This window comes from Euleptes europaea, chromosome 4 (assembly GCF_029931775.1).
Source record: "Euleptes europaea isolate rEulEur1 chromosome 4, rEulEur1.hap1, whole genome shotgun sequence".
Taxonomy (NCBI): domain Eukaryota; kingdom Metazoa; phylum Chordata; class Lepidosauria; order Squamata; family Sphaerodactylidae; genus Euleptes; species Euleptes europaea.
In genome coordinates this window covers 89,530,363-89,554,278 of record NC_079315.1, presented here as the reverse complement: position 1 = coordinate 89,554,278, position 23,916 = coordinate 89,530,363, and the positions used below count along the sequence as shown (strand labels likewise).

General features: G+C 45.5%; 1 protein-coding gene across 1 annotated transcript in view; it reads right to left on the bottom strand.

The window, feature by feature from the left end:
* ANKDD1B (ankyrin repeat and death domain containing 1B) overlaps nt 1-23,916 on the bottom strand; it is a 45,765-nt gene that overhangs the window by 5,131 nt on the left and 16,718 nt on the right. Inside the window, exons 8-12 of the mRNA XM_056849024.1 lie at nt 21,826-21,924; nt 16,484-16,582; nt 11,343-11,441; nt 9,033-9,131; nt 1,714-1,809 (exon numbers count right to left, since the gene is read on the bottom strand). Of these exons, the coding sequence (XP_056705002.1) occupies nt 1,714-1,809; nt 9,033-9,131; nt 11,343-11,441; nt 16,484-16,582; nt 21,826-21,924 (492 nt within the window). The remainder of the gene's footprint in view (nt 1-1,713; nt 1,810-9,032; nt 9,132-11,342; nt 11,442-16,483; nt 16,583-21,825; nt 21,925-23,916) is intronic.

The following is a 23,916-nucleotide window of genomic DNA, read 5'->3' as shown; positions in this document are numbered from 1 at the left end:
ACATTACAACAAAGACAACCTCAGCAAAATGTCTCATCCAGTTCATATTCTCTCATTTACTCATCCAACAAAATGTGTATTTTGTTATTTAATCTTTTTTTTTGCGCAAAGTGTTACTTTTAAACTAATTTTTTATCTTCTAAACCATACTCTTTTAGAAGTTTCTGAATAAAATTACAATAAATAAGACCATTATATCTTGGTAACATCCAGAGCTGCAATCCTAAGAACACTTTCCTGGGTATAAGCCTCACTGAGTAAAACAAGACTTACTTCTGAGGAGAACTGCTTAGGATTTCTCCCTCTTATGCCTACAATGGTAAGAAACGTAATATATTCCAATATTCATTTAGCATAGTAGTACACTCTCAAAATTTGCAGCTGCAGAAGACCATGGTACAATTTTATGACCCCATTATCTTGATACTTACAGGACAATACTTTTGCAGGACAATAGCTCAAACCCAACCCCTTTCTGACTATATATTACTCTTCCTACACCCTTGACACTGAGAGACACTGTCCTTCAGTGTTACTACTCTGAAGATGCCTGCCACAGTTGCTGGCGAAACGTCAGGAAAGAAAATTCCAAGACCACGGTTACACAGCCCGGATAACCTACAAGAACCAATGAACTCTGACCGTGAAAGCCTTCGACAATATAAGTGCATAAAGTCCGTTTACAACTGGCACATCACATAAAGTCCTATTGCTGGAAGGGCGTCATAAAAAACACTCAAACGAAAGATGCATCATCAAAAACACCGAGCAGAAGCAGCAGACGGTCTTCTAGAAGCATTCAGTTTCGTCATTAGACTTCTTCAGTTCCTACTGGCTTCTGATATGTATGTAATATGCCTAAATTTTACCACAGTGACATGCTGCTTACATACAGCATTCATTCACAATGTTCCAAAACTGGATAGTAGCGGTTATACAGCTTAATTTGATATTGTGGTTCATTGTTTGGTGGCCTGCCTATGTTCCTTTGCATTGCAATTATAATTTAACATTGTGGTGCTAGTTTTGAATACTGTAACATAGCTCAGACAGAAGACATGTCTAATGAATTGTCTGGTCCATTTATGGACCATTTCAACTCAATGACCATGATGGATGTTGACAGGATCTTGGGATTTATGAAAGCTGCCACCTGTACTCTGGATCCCTACCCATCCAAGCTGCTGAAATCATGTAAGGACTTTATGGGAAACCAAACCAAATGTGCTACATTGGGTTCTGTTGCATGGGATCCCAGTGCCATCAGCTAATGAAGGATCTCTGTTCCCCAGCTCCTGTTGCCTGCTGCCATTCAACTGGGCAGTGTGAGGAAATGCCCAGGAAAATGGGGGATGTGATCAGCATCCCCAGGCCAACATCATCTCTTCCAGCATGACCTGGAAATGACATCATCATGCCAGATGATGCTCTAGCATTCACCAGAATCTCTATGGTGAAACCCCACTGCAATGACATCTCTTCTGTGTCACACTGGAAGTGACATCAGTACTCCAGGGACACCAATCACACTGCCCTGCAATCCAGAAGTCCCCATCCTGTACACATCTTCCTCAACACTTTATAGCAATCCATGCAGAGGCCCACCTCAGACATTAGAAACTTAAGGCCTGGCATGAAACCAGCTCTTGCAGGAGATGTTTTATATTCTGAAGCAATCAGTAGGTGGGTTGATAAATCCAAGTTACTTCTTACCTGTTTCCACTTGAAATACCTCTCAGCTTTTATAATCATATCCACAATCAAGGCGTGATTGCTCCTAGAAGCCACCGCTAGTGCAGTTTTTCCTTGCTGAAAATGCAAACAGTGGATCATTGAAAGCACATAAGAAACCTCACACCATAGATGAGACGTAGACAAGTGCACAAACCACAGTCCACAAAGCACAGAATCCAACTGCGGACTACACAATCTGATGGGTTCCTGAAAATATTTAAAAGGATGAAGTCCTCTTGGGTAGCTGTGAGCAGCAATGCAAGTTTTTTGCTGTATTTATAGTCCCCTGGACTACAGTGATTTCTTTTACATCTCTTGAGCACTAACCACCCATTCTAAGAAGACACCTTATATGAAAATCCAAATGCAATACTACATTTACATGGGGAAGCACTAATGGCCAGAAGTTATATCCTTGTTGGTTCTTGTAGGTTATCCGGGCTGTGTAACCGTGGTCTTGGAATTTTCTTTCCTGACGTTTCGCCAGCAACTGTGGCAGGCATCTTCAGAGTAGTAACACTGAAGGACAGTGTCTCTCAGTGTCAAGGGTGTAGAAAGAGTAATATATAGTCAGAAAGGGGTTGGGTTTGAGCTGAGTATTGTCCTGCAAAAGTATTGTCCTGTAAGTATCAAGATAATGTGCTAATGAGGATATGGTATGTTAATATGGAACCATTGTATCCTGAAGTGATCTGAAGATCACTTCAGGATACAATGGTTCCATATTAACATACCATATCCTCATTAGCACATTATCTTGATACTTACAGGACAATACTTTTGCAGGACAATACTCAGCTCAAACCCAACCCCTTTCTGACTATATATTACTCTTTCTACACCCTTGACACTGAGAGACACTGTCCTTCAGTGTTACTACTCTGAAGATGCCTGCCACAGTTGCTGGCGAAACGTCAGGAAAGAAAATTCCAAGACCACGGTTACACAGCCCGGATAACCTACAAGAACCAATGAACTCTGACCGTGAAAGCCTTCGACAATGTTATATCCTTGTGTTTCCACAGGCCTATTTGCTTAGGCCTACTCCTTTTAAAAAATTAACACTCATATGGTTATAATTGGAACCACTTCCTCACATTTGTATGTCCCTATTTCATGGGAAAACATAAACAGCTCCAACTGGGCACTTTGCCATACTGTTAAAAGTTGAGGAGGCTTGAAGATTTTTTCCCTATAATAGAGTCACTGATTCAATCAGAATGTTGATTCACCTCTACTTTAAGCATAATACAGTAAAAACTAAATAGGATCAGACAACCTACACCTGATAAATTTTTATCCAACTATTCCTTCATGGGGTTGGTCCACATTATCTGCACAACATTGCGGGAAGATTGAGAGGTAATCACTTGCCAAATGTCAGTTGGTTATTCATGACAAAACAGATATTTAAACACTGCTTTTTCCAGCCTAAGTTAGACACTCTGACATGGTTCCAACGTAATGGCAAGCCACTGTTCTGGTATTGTGTGAGAAACTCTACTGTGTATATGTGCATCCTTCCTGTACTTCATCCCTTCTCAACTATCAAACTAGAACTTGGCTCCTCAGACCCATACGCTCCTGCAGTGCCCTCTGGGGGCAGTGGAACATCATACCTGGAGTCTTTGGATCATGAGCCCAGTCACTATTTCCTTGTGCAGGTTGCTTTATTTATCAATCCAGACCCCTGAAGGTGTGGTTCCCTTCACCCACATCAGAGTTACACTACATTGCATAGGGGAAGCACCACAATGCTGCAACCTGCCTTCTCCTGCCAGCCTCCTCTCAGTCCCTCTTCCTCCCTTTTTATAGCTCTAGCTTCACACCTGGCCCTTGAGTTAAGCTCCGCCCTCTGTCCCCTGCCCTGCCTTAAAATACCTGGGCCCAGAGAACCATTTTTCTTCCACCCAGGCTTGCTTGCTGCCTCTGCACCCTTTGTGCTTCCTTGGGTCAAGCTACCAAGGCTGTTCTGTTGCTGAGGCTATCCTGACTGCACCTTTTTGCCCTTGGTCCCAGCTTTCTCTACCCAGGTGAGTCTTGCTGCTAGACACAAGGGCCTGGCCTGCCCTCCCTGGCAGTTTATTTCTGGGTTGCCTGCCACAGCTCCACTCACAGAAGGGGATTTTTTCTCCTCACCCTGTCTCTTATAGCCACATACCTGACCTAAAAAGCTGCTCCTGAGGATTGGGGAACCCTGGGCAAAAGCCAAGGATGCAGAACTTGGAGAAGTGTTTCAAGAATGTAATCTGTGAAAATAGTAGACTCCTGCCTCCTTTGCTTTCTACTCATGTAAGGGGCCTTTTGGATCCAATCCAATGGTTTGTGCTTCCTTTGCAAATCAGGATTGCAAACCATGACCCAAACCATGGAATGCAATCCTGATTTGAAAGATAAGCTGTAGTTTGCCAGTTTGGATGTCATGAGATACTATTACTTGCACTGAAGTGGAAATTATTCATTAGTGCTAACCAGATGAGGGAAACAGTGAAGAAGATGGAGGAAGAACCACAGGATATGTTTGCATGGTGCCAGTGCCACTATCTGCTACATTACTCTAGCTGTTAATGGTTAGGCCATTGCTTTAAAAACAAAAGTGTACAACAAAAATAACTGGTCTCTAAACCTGTCATGCACTTTTTGTCTTCTTGTTGCTATAGCTGCACACTGCCACTGTTCTCATATTTTTCAATTGCCCTAACATGCGGTAACACAAGTCCTTGACCATGGACAGGGCTTTTTCTGCTTTGACCCCTGCCTGGTGGAATAGTCACTCTAGTGAAACCAGGGCCCTGCGGGACCTTAAGGAGTTCAGCAGGGCCTGCAAAACAGAGCTATTCCACCAGGCATATGGTTGAGGACAGCTACAGTTTATATCTGCCCCCTCCCAGTTTCCATCTCGACATATTCCTTGAACACATGAAGCTGCCTTATACTGAATCAGACCTTTGGTCCATCAAAGACAGTATTGTCTACTCAGACCGGCAGCAGCTCTCCAGGGTCTCAGGCAGAGGTCTTTCACATCACCTACTTGCCTAGTCCCTTTAACTGGAGATGCCGGGGATTGACCCGGGGACCTTCTGTATGCCAAGCAGATGCTCTACTACTGGGCCACAGCCCCTCCTCCTTGTTATATAGGGCAGAGCCTGACTGCCCACAGGTCCTATGAAACCCAGACTTTATCACACAAGGGTGCCATCAGTGTGCTCATGCTCAGATACTGGGAGTCTGGGCATCGGTATACAGTTTATCATTTTATATTTAATGACGATTATGGGGCTGTTTTAAATCTGTTTTGACTGGACTGTTTATGTGTTTGTTTTAAATGCTTTTATGTATTTATATTGTTGGATGAATTTGTTGTGAAACGCCCCTTGCCAAGGAGGGAGAATTATAAAAGCACTAAATAAATAAATAAATAACAAAAAAGTTAACTCAGACATGTCCATGTCTTTTTAACCCATGAACTAATTCTTCTTGACTGTAATACATGCATCATTTGAATTGCCTCTTTCTTGCTCTTTTATAATAAATGATTACAATCATTAGCTTTTGTTTGCCGTAAGAGCTCTGGTAACACATTTGTAAGTAAGTGTAAGTCTAGGTAACAGCTGTTACTTCCATAGCACTGCAACTCCCTGCCAGCCACTTGAGTGTAATCCAAGTACATTACTACTATTCACAGTACAAGGGGGCATGTATTTCTATGGCTTTAGTGGGTTATCTCTATAATCCTTTTTTATGTTAGCGGATTTACACTGAGAACAGCTGCCCACAATATGAACACTGAATATTGCTCCCCCCACATGTCTTAGGAAAGGGATATGTTGTAAAATGTTTAAGTGGCATGAGGGGGAAACTCATTCCCTCCTGCTGGTGCAAAGAGGTAACCCTGATGCTAGAATAACAGCGTCTGCTGCACATACAAGGATTGAATAAGAGTTTTATCTACCTTTTAAGGAGAATCAAACTGGCTTACAATCGCCTTCCCTTCCTCTCTCCACAACAGACACCTCATGAGGTAGGCAGAGAGAGTTCAGAGAGAACTGTGACTAGCCCAAAATCATTCAACAGGCTTCATGTGGAGGAACAGGGAATCAAACCTGGTTTTCGAGATTAGAGTTCAACACTACAGTGCTGGGGGGGGCGGGGAGGTAGGAACATTCGGTTCCACTGACATAAATGCACTTCCCAAAAAAAAAGAATTTAGTTGATTCAGCTTGGATAGTATGGGCTATGGTCTCTATAATGGTGAATCCTTTCCTTTTCCTTTTATCCCTTAGAAGCTCCTTGATCAATTGATCTTGAGCAGCATATATCTAGTGTTGGAGGGATATAAGGACTGAAACAAATCTTGCCACTGACAATGTAGCCTTGGGGTCCCTATCACTTAGTAAAAAAGGCATTATGTCAGTCACAGAGGCATTGGATTTGTATATTAAAAGGGGGGAAATATAGTGCGATCGAAGTTCCTCGTAAAAGCGGCATTCCAAAAGGGCATGGGCTAATGAGTCAATAGAGCCAGAAGAGCAAGGGCAGATCCTGTCTGAGTATGGTATATTCAGAATTCTGCCCTGCATTACCATAGAAGGGTTAGCATTCAATCTAGCCAAGCAAAAAGCTCTACAGAGACGAGGAGTTGTTAGATAATATGTATAGGCAGGCAGACCACGTGGAGGGGGTATTCCGAAGAACTGGGATGAACAGACACGACGAGCACGAAAAGTAGTACTGTTATAATCGAGCTCATTAATGCGCTTTTTAATTTTGGCAAAAGCTTCAGTTTTCCCAAGATCTGATAACATATCCTGCAAGAAGCCCAACAACGCCAGTTTCTCATCTAAGATTTTTTGCCATGAGGATTTAAAAGGGTCATGCTTCAGAGAAGCTAGGAACCCCTCAGTGCTAAAGCACAGTTTAAGATGGAGTTTAAAGGCGGCCAACCACGCCCTAGCTTCAAGTGACATTTGGCCAAACTCGGAACGAAGGGTAACGCCAGCAACACATCGAGGGGCATTTAGAAGTTTTCGTAAGAACTGAAGCAGTGGACAATCTATAGCAGTGATGGCGAACCTTTTAGAGACCGAGTGCCCAAACTGCAACCAAAAACCCACTTATTTATCGCCGAGTGCCAATGCAGCAATTTAACCTGAATACCACCCCCAGAGGGGGCCCAGAGGGAGAGGCTAGGGTTGCCAAGTTCCTCTTTGCCATGAGTGGGAGGTTTTTGCGCCTGAGGAGGGCGGGGTTTGGGGAAGGACTTCAGTGCCATAGAGTCCAATTGCCAAAGTGGCAATTTTTTCCAGGGGAACTGATCTCTATTGGTTGGAGATCACTTGTAATAGGAGGAGATCTCCAGCTAGTACCTGGAGATTGGCAACTAGTTCCTTAGTGTTTTCTCTCTACATATCAAGACAAATGGAAAGGTGTTTGGAGGATGGCTTGTGGGCACTTCAAAGGTGGAATAGGACTGCACGCCCCTCCGCCCGCACAGACCCAGAGGGCGCCGGAGAAGCCGCTGGAGGGAAAGAAGGAAGGAAGGAAAGAAGGGAAGGGAGAAGGAAAGGGAAGGGAGGGAGGGAGAGAAAGAAAGAAAAAGAGAGAGAAAGGGAGAAGGAAATGGAGCAAGGGAGAGAAAGAAAAGTAGGGAAAGAAAAGGACAGAGGGAGACAGAAAAAGAAAGAGGCCATTTATGCATGGGAGGTTTTGCCTTGGATTTGCCACTCGGTGGGGCGTGGCGGCGGCGGCAGGCTAGTGAGAGGCGAGCAGGGTAGGGCAGAGGACGCCTCCTTCGCACCCACCGGCCAGCCACGCCCCTCCACCCGCACAGGCCCAGAGGGCGCCGGAGAAGCCGCCGGCCATGCCGAGTGTGGGCGCTCGGCTTCTGTTCCCCGCTCTCCCATCCACCTGGCCGGCCACGCACGCTCGTGGCGGCAATGGCGGCAGCTTCTGTGGGAGAGTCCGGGGGCCACCGCCAATGATGTCGGAGGTTCCCCACCCCTGGGCTACAGCCTCCCCCATCCGGGGCAGGGCAGAGCCGGAAAGGCCAGCGGCTTGGAGGAACCGCGCGTGCCGGCAGAGAGGGCTACGAGTGCCGGAAGTGGCACCCGTGCCATAGGTTCGCCAACACGGATCTATAGATTCATTGATGACTGTAATCCAGATGGCAACACCAAAGAGGATAATTGGGGTAATTTTCAGGTTAAAAACCTGAATAGCCCCTGGAATATATTTGCCACCTTTGGTGTGAAAAAAATTGACAATAGCCCCAACCCCAGATTTAATTTTGTTGGACACTGCTTTTTGATGGGCATTCCAATTTAGGTTATGGGAAAACAGAATGCCAAGGTAAACAAACTTCTTGACTTGGTCAACCTCAAAGCCATCTAGTACCCAGCGAAAAAGAGGCATTTTTCTCCTCTTAGTGAAGATCATAATCTTAGATTTATGATGGTGATTCAATCTGCATAAGTCATCTATGCACCAAGGGAGACCAGTATGACATTCATCGCTCCACAGTGCCACCCTAAGCAGAGTTACACTGTTCTTAAGCCCACTGAAGACAATGGGTTTAGGACAGGTGTCACTCTGCTTTAGGATGGCACTGTCCGTTTCTGGTTTGGGGTTGCGTGAACTGGTAAAAAAAAGGGGGGGGGAACCTGAAGTGTGTCCGCAAATGCTGTTTGGATTAAAGGCTCCAAAATGGCTGCTAGATGGCACCAAACGAACTGAAATGGGAAAGCCCTTTTTCAAAAAAAACAATTTCATTATATTATGCTTGGCATTACAAGAAGGAAGAGCAAGCAGTACTGCGTGTTTGACCTTAAAGGTAAAGGTAAAGGTCCCCTGTGCAAGCACCGGGTCATTCCTGACCCATGGGGTGACGTCACATCTTGACGTTTCCAAGGCAGACTTTTGTTTACGGGGTGGTTTGCCAGTGCCTTCCCCAGTCATCTTCCCTTTGCCCCCAGCAAGCTGGGTATTCATTTGACCAACCTCGTAAGGATGGAAGGCTGAGTCAACCTTGAGCCGGCTACCTGAAACCGACTTCCGTCAGGATCGAACTCAGGTCGTGAGCAGAGCTTTGGACTGCAATACTGCAGCTTACCACTCTGTGCCGCGGAACTTACAGAGAGCTTTTCACTAAATTAAATTCCAGACCTTTGCAGGTTTCAAGAAAGAATCCTAAATCAAGACTTATACTTTAATGATGAATACATGGAAATAACAATCTGTTCTAGATACTGGGAAATGTAAAACATTTGTATCTTCATAAAAACATGAATAAAACTGCATACTTGATCCACAATGTTGAGATCGCACCCTGCCTTCAACAGCATTTCCATTACTTCTACATTTCCAAGGTCCGCTGCCAGGTGTAGAGGTGTTTGATGTCTCTTATTTGAAATAAGAGAAAACAAAAGAATATTAAAATGGCAGAAAAAGTCAATATTCAGATCAAGTGAGAACCCACGTAGACAACTATATAACAGAACTATGGTTGTAATTACCTGTTATATTGAACATCATTTTATTTTTTCCAGGTAGACGCCCCCCAAAAAATTATCAATGTTTAAAATGTATCAGGCTCAATTCAAACTAGCCCTTGCAAAAGTGGACAGCTCGCACAAACTACTCTATGCCGTCAACTCACAACCAACTCATGGTGACCCCAGGACCATGGGGTTTTCAAGGCAAGAGGTGAGCAGAGGTGATTTGTCATTGTCTTCCTCCGCATAGCAACTCTAGTCTGCCTTGGTGGTCTCCCATCCAAGTACTAACCATGGCTGACTCTGCTTAGCTTCCAAGCTCTAAAAGACTGGGCTAGGCTGGGCTATCAGGCTACTCTGCACAAATAAAGGGGCCATAATTTCTACAGTTTTGCCCTTGAATTTCTGCCTTCCATTCTGTATTTCATACTATTCTCAGGGTTATGCTGACTCTCAGGGGCTGCAGGAGGAAGAGGGAGAGACCTGTTCTGTGAGACCCATTCTCCACTCATAGTTCTCTGGATCCAACCCAATATCAAGAACAAAAGTTACACAATATACATTTATACTTTTCAAAACAGCTTGGGCCCAGATGTTGATCACTGTGAGATTTAACCCTCCTAACTGTTCTTTTCAACTTTCTTTTCACCAGGTTTCTCATTTTAGAGAAGTTCCCTCTTTTAAAGTCAAAGGTAATTGTGTGAGATTTCCCAGGCACTTTCCCACATACATATACCGTATATACTCGCGTATAAGCCGAGTTTTTCAGCCAAAAAAAAGGGCTGAAAAAGCCGAACTCGGCTTATACGCGGGTCAATACGGTAGAGGGGGGAGGGGGGAGGAGGGAGGGGGGAACTTACCTCCATCACCGCCGCCGCCGGGCCCAGGCGCCTCCCTCTGGCCGGGAGGGGCCTGCCTGCGCAGGCAAGAGGCCCCCGCCGGCCGCGCGCCGGGCCGCCTCCCTCTGGCCGGGAGGGGCCTTACGAAGGCCGCCGGCCGCAGCGCCGTCGGCCGCGCGCCTGGCCGCCTCCCTCTGGCCAGGAGGGGCCTTGCGAAGGCCCCCGCCGGCCGCGGCGCCGCCGGCCGCACGCCTGGCCGCCTCCCTCTGGCCGGGAGGGGCCTGCCTGCGCAGGCAGGAGGCCCCCGCCGGCCGCGCCGCCGCCAACCACGCGCCTGGGCGCCTTCCTCCGGCCGGCAGGGGCCTCCTGCCAGCCCAGGAAGGCCGCACCGCCGCCGATTCGCCGCCTCTTCAGGTAAGTAGGGGGTTCAGGGGCTCTTCCCCCTCCCCCCCTTGGATGGCACTGGGGTCGGGGTGGGTTGGGGTGGGTTGGGAGGGCCCGGAGGCCGGCGGGAGGGCGACCTGGGGCAGGGGCCCTGCGCTCTAAAATGGCGGCCGCCATTTTAGAGCGCAGCATTGCCGGTAAAGGGAATTTCTTATTGACCCTCGGCTTATACGCGGGTCAATAAGAAATTCCCTTTTCTGGCCTCAAATTTGGGGGGTCGGCTTATACTCGGGTCGGCTTATACCCGAGTATATACGGTAAATTAAATTTGATGCCATTGTGGTCACTGTTGCCAGCTGGCTCAACTACATCCACATCCCGCACTAAGTTGCTGGCAGCACCACCAGAGTATTAAGTCCAGGATCGCCTCCCCTCGGGTTGGGTCCATGACCAACTGTTCGAGGGCACAGTCATTGAGGATGTCTAGAAATTTCATCTCTTTGGCTTGACTGGAGCATGCATTTACCTAGTCACTGTGAGGGTAGTTAAAGTCTCTACTTCATCACCTTAGCATGCTTCCCTGATTTCATTCTTCATCTCTAGATCACTCTTTTGGTCAGGGGGCCGATAGAATGTCCCCATTGTCTTCATATCAGCCCTTCATAGAACTCCCATGGGGACACTTTGTTGCCAGTGTAAGTGCCTCTGCATTTGCAGCAGCAATTATAAGGAAACAGAGAATCCTTGCTGTGTGGATGCAGCCTATGACACATGCCATGCAACTGATAATGTCCCTCTCCATTTTGTACCTTGACCATACAGAGCATATCAACACAGACAGAAAAACACTCTCTTTCATCTCAAAATTGTAAGACTCTAAAGCACATTTTCTCACCTGATCGAGAGCATTTATGTCATGGTTGGAATCTACTAAATTGTTTACCATGGCCAGGTTATTTTTTATGATGGCTAAATGGAGAGCAGAATACTTTTGCTGTAGATAGAAGAAAAGGTTGTTATAATAGCGTGATTAAACTATTGTCCTAAGCTTGCAAGATATTTTTCTTAACTAAATTTTTTGAGTTCAGGAGGGGAACTACTCTTCTAAATGCATGAGGAAGCTAAATTCTTTCTCCCAAGGGACTGAATTTGCTAACTGTGCAGGCAGCCAAAGGGTAGCAAAACATTATATATAATAAACAGTAAAAGATTATAAATGCATCAGGGCCATTTCCACATGGGTTATCTGCCACAGGGGAGCAGGGTTTTTCCTGCTTCCCCAGAACTGTTGGAGAGCAGGATTTTTCCTGCTTCCCCAGAACTTCATGGTACGTTTGTGACCCTCCTGGGGTCCCCCTAACTTTTCTTTTATCTTTTAAAATCCTGCTTTGCTACAAAATTTTGGAAAAGATTGCAGTAAAGCCTGGATGGCTGCTGTGAGGATAAGAAAAACTGGATTTTCCCACCCACATAGCTATCATTTTCCCTGCCCCCATGGCAGCCATTTCCTCCCCCTGCCACCTGGTGGCTTTTTTAATTTAAAAAAAATGGCACTAGAATATTGTTATAGGCCATTTATGCAGGATCAATTTTGGTGCTCGCTCAAAGCTTCTTTTTTAAATCCAACCTTTAAAATGCCTATTCACAGTCCTGATGCAAGAGGAGAAAATCAAACAAATTCCACCCCCCACTTGTCTGCTCCTTCGTTTGCATAGCCATTAGCAATCATCTCTTGAATAGCTAACCTGTGGTGTGATTCTTCATGCTTCCTTGAGTGGATGCTTCGAGGCAGGGACAGCGCGAATAAAAAAAGGTCGTGTTAAAGGGGCGCTTAAGAAATGCGAAGCAGGTATGTGCCGGCTTTGCAGTGACTTCTGAAATGATGGTTCAGCGTGAACTCGAAAAAATATGCGAGGCACTTCAACCTGGAATGCACTGCTAATTACCAAGCATAAATGGCCATAGTGATATGCCACTGTAACAGTAGATGTAACAAGTTCTGTGAATTTTCAGGTTTTTTAAAGGTAAGTGGCCCTTTCTCTTGTGGAGATGTAAGGCATATCTTAGAAACAGAAGGAGCTAGAGGCTTTAAAAAAATAAAAGCTGGGAATTCACAGAACCCGTTACACCTATTGTTACAGCAGGATCTTGGTAAAACAATATTCTAGTGCAAAAGCCCTGGTGGCCCAAGATGGGGGCGGGGGGGGGTGGCCATTGCCAGGAAGAAGGCAGGGAAACTGCAGGGAAACCTGCCATGTGGAAGCCCTGTTGATGCTACACTTTATCTGTAGCCCCACCAGCACTGGGAAAACCACCAGGGTGAAAAGGAAGGGCTCAAACAAAGTGGAACTCTTTGAAACCCTGCTTCAACTCTTTCTCATACTCTCTCTTTCATACAAGACAGACACAGAGAGAGAGAGATTATTCCATTTTATTAAGAAAAAGTTTTTTAAAGGAAGGAACAGAACTTAACCACTAATTTTTTAATCTTACTATTGCTGTAGACAATATTGCTATGGACAACTAAATATGAATGAATACTATGTGAAAAGCTGAAGCCTCAAGTCTACAACCAGGTATAAGGGGGAAAATACAGTGGGGTTTCATTATGATTTCCATTAGGATAACAGTAGTGGCCTACCTCACTGTCATAAGCCTTTCTGAGACAATGTACCCAAGTGAAATATTTAGGAAATGTATTACATCAATATTGTGCATTAATATTTATATGAATAATAAAGATTTGTGTAAGTTTCTCATAGCTTTAATGATCAGTCAGGAATTAAATCCACATAAATGGTAAGCAAATATAATCCAATCATTTTCCATACTGTGCTACAAAGGATATGCCAACAGTCCATTTCCAAGGTGTTCCTAAGAAAATAATGCCTTTATTGCTTTGGGACCTTCCCTCCCCCACCCCGGTTGTTTTTACTTTTAGGTATCTACCTTCCTCACACACCCAGATAGCGTACATGATCTCACCTCCGCAATCTGAAGAAAAGGCCAGCTGTCAATTCTCACCACAACCACCCGTTTCACTAAATTATTTAATATGTCTGCACACTTTGGAGTTCCTTCCAAAATCAATCTAAAACATGTTTTCATTTCAGTGATAGCCACAACATGACAATTTTAGAAGCAATATTAAAAATTTCCTGTAGGAACGGAATGTAGCTGAACCTTATCTACCATTACCAGCTGGTGCAAAATTAAATAAACAAAACTGTACTTCAGCAACATTTGAAAATATGAGGAAAATCCCTTAATAGAAAACCATATATGTTATTCAGATGATACCAGTAAGTGTTCTGTTTTTACTTTTAAAAAATTGGCATATCGAGCATATATTACTTTGCATATAGTCTGAGCTCAAAATCTGACACAGCATTAAAGTCTCTCTCATTAAAAACTTTCTCTCACATGTAAACAGCACAAGTTTTCATTTTATACATATAACTGACTGTAGCAACAGTATTGGAATATAAAGATCTTTGTGTAAGAAAACATTTATACTATGAAATTTAGCATACTACATATTTTGAGGGTCTTTTATTTGCAAATTAAGCATTCCCATACTAAATAAAAATGTTTTTAAAATCCTGTCAGAATAAGACACTCAAGCCTAGTTGATTTCAGTAAGATAGTCAAAGACCTGTTGAAAGCTGTCCTCTTCAAATCAATGGAGTTTAAAATGCCTGAACATGGGCTGAACAGGAAAGGAGCCTTGTGGCACCTGAAACATTTATTGTTTTCATGGACAACTATATTAAGTGTGTTCTCTGTTGGCAAATGTGTATACATAACCCAAGGGAAAATAAAATTATAAGTGGCAATGCCAGAGTATAAGGTAAGGACAGTGACAATTCACAACAGTGGTCATAAGGCCATCTTCATCCTCGTTATTTATTGGTGTGCCTCCTTTTGAAACAATAAGTTTTTATGTGTGCAACTTTATATTTCCACATTTCTATCACATGTCCACTTAAAGAACAACAGCCACGTTGCTCCTTCTGAGCCTCAGAGGAAGAAGTCTAGTTCCTGTACATTCACTAAGATAGGGGTATTCTTCACGGAAATTTGCTGCTGTTTTGACGCTGATTTGCGTCGGAGTCAAATTTTGGTTATTCACTGCAGATCCGTGTTCCCCCCCCCTGAGCAAAATAAGCTGGGTTAAAAGAGAGGCAATCCAAACCACTTTTGAGACGATCTTTCCTGAGGATGGGTGTTTTGTTGCACGGATGCCCATGAAAAAATGTTTGCTTCGCTCCCTGGGACGTCTCCTTTCTCCTCCCCCAAGAACGGTGGTTGGCTGGGGGAGTTCTGCGCTCGGACAAGAATACTGCCCCTTTGGCTGCCTGCCTGCCTGCCTAGAATCCTGGCACTTCTCTCCCTCCATCCCCACACGCCTTCCCCGCCCCTCGCCCGGGATGGGCCTTGGAGCTGGGCCCACACCTCCAAGCCCAGGGGGCGTCGGACGGATGGCTCCAGGGGGAGACCGGCGGGGCCACGCCATGTGCTCCTCGTGCGCTGGGGGGGGTGGCAGCTCAGTCTATGGCAGCTGGACCCGTGGGGGGGGGATGTTCAAGGGAAGGGGCTGTTGGCCCCTCTGCCCCAGAGGGGAGGGGGGATTTTTGAGAAATCGGATGGGAAAAATGTGCATCCTGAGAGCGGAAAACCCAAGGCGAAACTCCCTCCCATCACTCTTCTGAAGAGGGGCAGCCAGCCTGCTCTTATCTCCCTCCTCTCTCTTGATGCACTGTGGCCGGATCATGGCCGGCGCGCAATCCAGGGGCCTTCTTTCCTCCCCCCCCCCCCCACATTCCCACTTTCAGCTAAACACTTCTCTGGGCACATGGATTCCCTGCCCCCCCCCCATCCTGTCTATCATTAAAGGGCAATGGGTTCCACACCTATAGAAGATAGAGGGAAGCATTAAGGAAAGCGCTGCCTTGCTCCCCCCCCCCCAATTTGGAATCTGACTGTTCCAAAAGCAGAACAGAGCGAGGGTGGAAGAAAAATGGAGGAGACCAGAGGGACTGGTGCTTGTTTTTTGCGCTGGGGCTGGTGAACCGCACGAGGTAATCTGCTGGGCGGAGTTGGGGCGGAGCTGGGGGCAGGCATAAACAATGAGCCTGTTGGAAGGGGAGGCCTCCTGCAAAAGGGATAGACCAAACCGTTGTAAAATACAGCGTACTTTGTTCCCATGAAAAACCAAAACTACAGATAATTGACAGGGATAAATCGCGGCCATGAAAAAAAAATTTAAATCGTGTTTTTTTTTAGTCCGTGGCAAAACAGAAGCAAAATCTACCGTGAAAAATGCCCCTGTATAGTTTCAGGAGGACAGCTGTGTTGGTCCGAAGTAGAAGAGCAAGATTTGAGTCCAGAAGCACTTTAAAGACCAACAAGATTTCCATGGTATGATCTTTCAAGAATCGACACTCTGTTCATCAGATCCAAGACACAGATACTTGTATTTGACAAAGGGAGCTTTGACCACTGAAAGCTTATACCCTGAAAATCTTGTTGGTCTTTAAAGTGCTTCTGGACTCAAATCTTGCTCTTCTATACATTCACTAAGGCTCTGTTTTTGCAAATGGTATTTGTGATGAGTGCCTATAAGGCAAACAACATCTAAACAAATGGTAACAATTATATTTCCAGCATACAAACAGGTTCACATTTTCCGCTCAACACAACATTTACAAACGAGTAGCACCTCATTACTTTTAAACTTTTTTTTAAACAAAGAATGTGATTCTTCCCCTCACTTTCTCTTAAATGTTGCTGGTGGGGAGGGGCACACAAATTGGCTGAAGGTGATGCTGGGACAACACCAACATTTTCTGCAGTGCTTCTTAGACTAGATTGACATGAACCCAGATCATATTACATGGCCACCTACAGAATGGAGATGAAGGTAGATTGAGTCCTAAATCATATAAAGCTACTCCCATTTTTAAAAAAAACTATGAAGAAAATGCTCACCGATATAGTATATAACATGAAAAAATTAACAGCAACCCAACTCACCTCAGGTTTAGGATCAAGATGTATATTTTTACTGATAAGAAATGCAACCATGGATGTATGTCCATTCTCAGTTGCAATATGCAGTGCACTGATATTGTCCTGAAAGAAATACAGTGGAGAAAGGGAAAGATCAAAGACATGGATGCTCTTTGAAGGCATCTTTAAACAGATGAAACTACATTGTGTACTGTACAGTTACACCTTTCTTAGTCCATTGAAGTCAATGGGCTCAGAAGGTTGTTATTCTTCTTAGGACTGCACTGCCATCAAACCAGTTTGATGGATGCTGCTGAAATGAAAAAGCATATGCATTATCAAGAGCAGCCATGCCCTAGTTGCCAGGCCACCCACAAACCACTTAATGCTCTTCTGACATGGTAATTCCTGAGCTTTTCATGTAGGGCAGGGGTCCTCAAACTACAGCCCGCGGGCCGGATCCGGCCCATCAGGGTCCTGAACCCAGCCCCTTTAACCGGTCACTTCCTCCCAGCTCCCTACATACAGCCCCCCTCCTGCAAAAAAAAAGGTTAAACGGACACGGGCGGCACGAAAGCAATCAACTGTACTGTGTGGCGGGCGGCGAGGCCCTGGGACTTCAAGTCCCGGCATGCAAAGTGGCGCGCACGTGCCGTTTTAAGCCTGCGAGGTGCAGGGGTGGCTGGCCGTAGAGCCGAGATTGGAGCAAAAAACTGAGAGGGAGGAAAAATTTCTGTTGTTTGGTCCCGGCTTGTCTGGAATGACGCCTCCGTGGTGCGTTGGGGGGGAGAGAAGCGTGGGGAGGTAGGGGTAGCGGAGCGGGCGAGCGGGTGGCAGGTGACGCGCGACTGGCATGTGTGAATACGTATACAAGTGAATATGTCTTTCTCTGCAAGGTAGGGCAGAAGGGGGAGTATATGGGGTTTAGGAGGGGGGAGTTGTGCATTAGACGCCTTTGGAGCTAATGAGGGAAGGAAGGGGTGTGTGCAGGGTGTGTATTATTGGTCTGGGAGCCATGTTGCCAAATTCGCATTGGCCTCCGTGTAGGGTGGCCGGCCTGGCCTGTTAGGTGGGGTGTGATCTGCAGAAATCCTGGCATGGAGCGAAACATCCGAGCCTGCCCGCTGCAGGTAAGCCCCCCCCCCCTTTCATAGGGCTTCTTCAAAAGTTGGCAGCTCTGCTGGGAGGTGGGCAACTTTTTATTTTATTTATTTACTTACTAATTTCATCCCCTGCCTTTCTCCCCCACGGGGACCCAAAGCAGCATACGTCCTTCTCCTCTCCTCCATTGAATCCTCATGACAACCTTGTGAGGTAGGTTAGGCTGAGAGTGTGTGACTGGCCCTCCTAAGAGGGCTCATGCCACAGCTGCATAATGGGTGGAAAGCTGCAGGGGAAGCGGCAGGTGCTTTTTTCCTAGTGTGGAGAGTCAAGACGTGGGAAAGGATTTGCCCAGGGTTGCACAGCCTGGAGAAAGTGTGCCTTTCAATGGCCTGATGCAGCGGGGTGATAGCTTTTTCTCCTCTGGCTCTTTTGTCCATCCTCCTTTCCCCTGCCTGCTGTGCAGTTCATCTTCTTTCAGCAGGCAGGCAGAAGGAGGCAGAAAACAGTGTTGAAGGAGGACCAGGTGAGAAATGCAGCAGCTGCCCCTTCTCCTACTGCAGAAGGGGCTTTAAAGGGATGTGTTGCAGACCTGTAGATTGCAACCTTCACTTCCTGATTGTTGCCAGCCATGCAGCTGCTCAAAGCGAAAGTATCTGGGCAGCCAACAAGTTGGCATCCTTAGGTTGATGGGGGAGAATTGCAGATCCATGCAGGCTCCTCCAGTAGTTCCCTTTGAACTATGAACTCCCAGAGTCACCTGGCAAGCTGTTGTTGGAAAAAGACTGCTGAACTAGATGGACCTTTTGCATTAATGCACTACTGAACAAATAGTCCCTGTTTTTAAGCAGCATTTGTTAATTCCTGAATGAAACATCTGAAATCTCCAACCAGATCCAGACTAACTGATGAACACTTGCATCACTTGCTACAACTAGCAGTGACAAATATGGAACCGGATATTGACCATCTCATTAGACAAAAGCAGGCCCATACTTCCCATTGAAATATTATAAGTTTATGTTGATTAAAATCATTCTTCGTTTTAAATATTGCATCATTTCTCTTATTTTTTGTGCACTACAAATAAAATATGTGCAGTGTGAATAGGAATTTGTTCATATTTTTTTCAAACTATAGTCCGGCCCCCAACAGTGTTTGAGGGACAGTGAACTGGCCCCCTGTTTAAAAAGTTTGAGGACCCCTGATGTAGGGGGTATATCACAGAAGTTCCTTCCAAAGTTAAAATGAAGTAACATGTCTTAATGAAGCCTGTACCATATCTTAAAGCACATGACTAATTGAGCCTATGGTGGGCAGAAGTCCATAGGACCTACTAGACTTTTTGATGCACTTTAGTTTTCAATTCACCATTGGACTGTAACAACCTAAGAAGGAAAGCAAAGTTTCTAAGAACAGCAATAGTTTGTTTTTGTTTTTTAATTTTGGGTTGGATCCACAGTAGCATGAGCGGAGTGGACTTTGCACTGTGCAACCTTCCCACCTCACCCTCCTGCTTCAGCCCACTGAGACCCTTCGAGGGGTAAGGGGTCACACAAACAATGTGATGGGCAAAAGGGGGGATTGGCAAACATTTCCCCTCTACCAATGGCAAGGGGGGGATTGGCAAACATTTCCCCTCTACCAATGGCAGCTTCTTCCACTAGTGTAAGTGCTGTTATGTGAGTGGAACAGCATCTTTGGCTCAATCCTCATATGTATTTGTTTGTTTAAATATATACACATGCACACACCATTGTGGCTTCTGTGCAGACCCACACAGAGACTGTGCGTGCATCAGGCCAGCCTGCACATATGCAGTTAAAGTGTGTGTCTGCACAGAAGACCACTCAATGAACAATGGTTACAGTTAAGGGCAATCCTGTTTTCTTCACTTCAAGCACAGGCGTTCCAGTCACCACCTATTTCTTAAGTGATCGCTTCCCTGACAGCTATTCCATGCCACTAATTTCAATTGGGCCAAGAATGCTTTAGCAAAAGGGACATCATTAGCAAGTAATTAGACATTCCAATGTATACGCTTTTTAAAAACCTTACCAGGGGAAAAAAGAGTATTCCTTTCTACTTCTGCCAAAAGCAAGTCAGGCATGAATTTTTTTGAGCTTCCACATGACTGGAAACCAAAAAGATCAGGACTCTTTTTTCAGCTATGAGAAGAAATTATTAAAGAAGGAATGTGACAGAGGAAAATGGACGGATGAGGATGAATAGATTAGATAAGGCAAATAGGAACCAAGTTTGGCTTTTCATGTAAAAGGCACCCAAAGAAAGGCAATGTACAAATGAATGTTAAAATCATCAAAATACTTTCTGTATACATTACACTTTGATTCATTTTGCTATCTGAAGCAATAGTTCAAAAGGCATGAAAACAATAAAAATAGCAACAATAATAATTAGACACTAAATGGAAGGAAGGTATATCAGCTGTTAGGGAAGGTGAGGCAGGTATTCAGCCTAATTCATATTACCTTGGGACACTTACAAGGATGGCAGCTTTTCAGGATCCTGGCTTGAAATTTAGGCCACAACCAGGAGTGTGGGATATTTTGGGGGAGGAGGGAAAGCAGAAGAACCTTTCTCTGAAGCTCATCTTCTAAAATCACTGGATGTACAAGAAGCTGAGACTAAAGAGGAATAGAATATAAAATACCCTCCCTTTGGAAACTCCTGGCTTCATTATTTGAATCCTTTCTGAGGCCAGTAAAAACATTTTTGCTCTGACGTTTCAGGGGAAGGACCTAGACAACTTAGATAGAGATATGTACGTTTTGATGTGTTTAATAGAACCAACTTTAATAATGTTTTCTCTTCATATCAGGCATCTTGCACTGTAAACTAGGGGTGTGCCGCAAAAAATATTGGTATTTTTTGGATCCCAATATATTAGACCTGAAAAAGATTGATATTCCCAGTTTCCAAATACTGGTATGCTATTCGGATCCAGGGATTTTGGGGGTTCCAATATTTTTCAGTTCCATTAATTCCTGTGGGGATCTTCCAGGGGGCTGGGAGTGTTTTTAAAGGTACTGGCACCAAAATTGCAAGGAAGCTGCTGGTGCCTGTCCTTTGAATAACCTACAAATTTCAAGTCAATTAGACCAAAAGGTCCAATTCTATGGGGCCCCGAACAAAGTGCCCCAGCCATCCTCCATTGTTTCCTATGGAGAGGAAAAAACTGCAAAAAATATAAAACCTCAGAATCTCCCCCCAAAGGCTATTGCAAGCTGTTGCTAAGTCCAACCAATGTAAAGCCCAGGAATCTGAAACAAGGTAAAACCCAAGAATTTGAAACTATGTAAAACCCAATAATCCACCCAAAAAAAAAAAAACCCACCAGCAAGCCAAATACAAATCAACTCCAGCAAAGAACTTAAAAAAACACACACAATAAAACACTTGAAAATTACAGAATCTTACCTAAATCAGCCTGGCAAGCTGATACCAAGCCCCAGGAGACACAGAAACAAGGGGGGGGGAGGGAGGAAAAAACAGTCCTAGGAGCCTGCAAACACCTGCTCCCAATATTCCTGGTTAATTCCAAATACTTCTGGGATTTTTCTGAACCCATTTTTTGGTATCCTGAAAAACCCCAGATATATTTGGGAGACATGATTATATCTGAAAAATACTGATTAGGTATTTTTCAGTTATATATTCGGCTTGTTTATATCCGAGCACACATCCTTACTGTAAACCTCTTTGGAAACATCTTTTACTGGTATACAAATGTTGATAAGCCTAATAAAGTTCCTTGTATCATTAACAACATCTCAAAGCATTTTGGGTTGTGTGCAGTTCTTTAGATACTGGCCCATTCACAAGGCTGTGGCAGGGCAACCCTTAGAATGCTTTCCTGAGAGAAAGCCCATCAAATACACCTGAGCAGGATTCTGAGAAGACCTGTTTAGGATTGCTTTCTAAATCTTTGCAAAAAACTGGTTATGTTTTGGTGTGATTACTAGGAAATCCGGCTGCGGTACTTACAAAGTTGTCTGCAATGTCAGGCATTTTAGTACCAAAGTACACCTTTTTTAAAAAGGTGATCAGCTGTAGGTGCAGTGTTGCAGGTGGCAAAGTCTGAAAACTGATTTTTCTTTTTTTTAAATCTGCTCAGAGCTGGTTATGCACTCACAGAGTTCAAGCTGCCAGCTTTTTCTCTTTCCAAATGTGAAGATTCCCAAGATCCCAGCAACTGTTAGAAAATCAAGGGAACATAAAGTGCACAGTATTGAGGCACATACTTTCTTTGAAGTATTGATATCACTTCCTGCTTCCAGCAGGAGTTCTGCACACTTTTCATGGCCCTCTTCAACAGCCAGAAAAAATGGTGTTTCTTCATTCTGAAAGAAGACAATACATTAGAAGGAACATAGTTCTCTGACATTCAAATAGACTTGCCATTAGGCTTGCCGGTAACCTCTCATCTGTGACGGGTAACATCTGCCTTCAGGTAAATATGCTGTTTCTGTAAATCTTGAGAGAGTACTTCTTTTTGTTCAATCTCTTGATGTGGCAGAAATGTGGGGGCTTACAAGCTAGAAATAAAACGTGTGGGCATATAACTGTTATGGACTAAGGGTCTAAGTAGATGTGTGTGTGTGTAAAGTGCCTTCAAGTCGCAGCCGACTTATGGCAACCCCTTTTGGGGTTTTCATGGCAAGAGACTAACAGAGGTGCCTTCCTCTGCATAGCAACCCTGGTATTCCTTGGTGGTCTCCCATCCAAATACTAACCAGGGCTGACCCTGCTTAGCTTCTGAGATCTGACAAGATCAGGCTAGCCTGGGCCATCCAGGTCAGGGCCTAACTAGATACTTCATTTTATTTATTTACTTCATTCACGCCTCACTTTTCTCCCCAATGGGGACCCATAGTAGCTTTCAACATTCTCTCCTTCCCCATTTTATCCTCACAACAACCTGTGAGGTAAGTTAATAGTGTGCAACTGGCCCAAGGTTCTCCAGAGAGCTTCTGTGGCAGCGTGGGGATTTGAACCTAGGCATCCCAGATCCTAGTCTGATATTAATTGCTACATCATGCTGGCTGTCTGGCCACAAGTACAGTAGCAGCTACACATAGGTCTGATTAAGAGTAGACTTGTTGCCACTGCTGCAGTTGAACACCATCTCTTAGCTTTGCCTTCTCCTCATCTGGTGCCACCTCTGTCCTTCCCTCATTCCCTATTTTACTATGAGGCAAATTAGGATGTCATTTCTTTAAGAGCATGCATAAGCAGGAGTCCAGGCACACAGCCCAGCATATGAAGGGAACTTTAGCAACAGAAAGAGAAACCTGCAGTTGTTCCTACCGGCTTATCTGGCAAGCAGAAATGAAATTTTCCAGTTAAGTGGTGGGAGGAGCCCTGAGAGATATTATAAACCTGTCATTCTTTCAGGGCTCTTTCCCTAGCTCCCTCAAGGAGGAGGTGGTGGCACTTCTCCTGAAGGAATCTTCTTTAGGTAAAAGCAGTGGTCGGCAAACAGCGGCTCGATAGCCGCATGCAGCTCTTTGGCCCCTTGAGTGCGGCTCTTGAGTACGGGCTCCCGAGCCACTCCGCTCCTGCCCCGGCGGAGGGCAGCTTCTCGCATCTCCGCCCGGCTGGGCGCCTCTCGCCACGCCTGGGTTCCTCCCACCGCCAGGACCCACCCGCACCCGGGCTACACGTGGTGGGAGGCTCCGGAGCCCTCTCGCCCGCTCCCCGGGCGTTCCAGAGGAGTGCGGGGCCTGCGGAAGGCCGCAGCGCTTGCCCATCGACTCAGCCTCGTTCCGAGCCGCGCCAGGTCTGCAGCGCAGTGTGGCGGAGGTGGGCGGCAGGGCTTCCCTCGCGCGTGTGTGTGCGCGCGCTGTCCTGGTGCAGTCCCCTCCCTTCCGTGAAGCCGCTGGGTGCGTTTGCCCAGCAGGAAGCGCCCTCCGCGTGCTCGGGGACTCAGGGCGCTTCCCCAGGTGCCGCCGACTTGTGCGCCCTGCTGCGCCCGGTCCGCGGCAGAGGGAGGGGCTCATGGGGCAGCATAACGGCCGGAAGCCCCGGCCGTTGCCTCCGTCCCCCCCCCTCGTGCAGACGGGGCATTCAGGCCTGGAGCATCTTTATATATTGGCTCTCAAAAGAAATCTCAATTGTTGTACTGTTGATATTTGGCCCTGTTGATTAATGAGTTTGCCGACCACTGGGTAAGAGGAACCTAGCCAATTACCACCCAGTCTCTAATCTTCTATTTCTGGGAAAGGTAACTGAGCGAGCCAGGTAGCTCCAGGTTTTCCTGGATGAAACACTGGAACTCGATCTCTTCCAGTCCAGCTTCAGGCCGGGCTTCAGAACTGAGACTGTATTTGTTG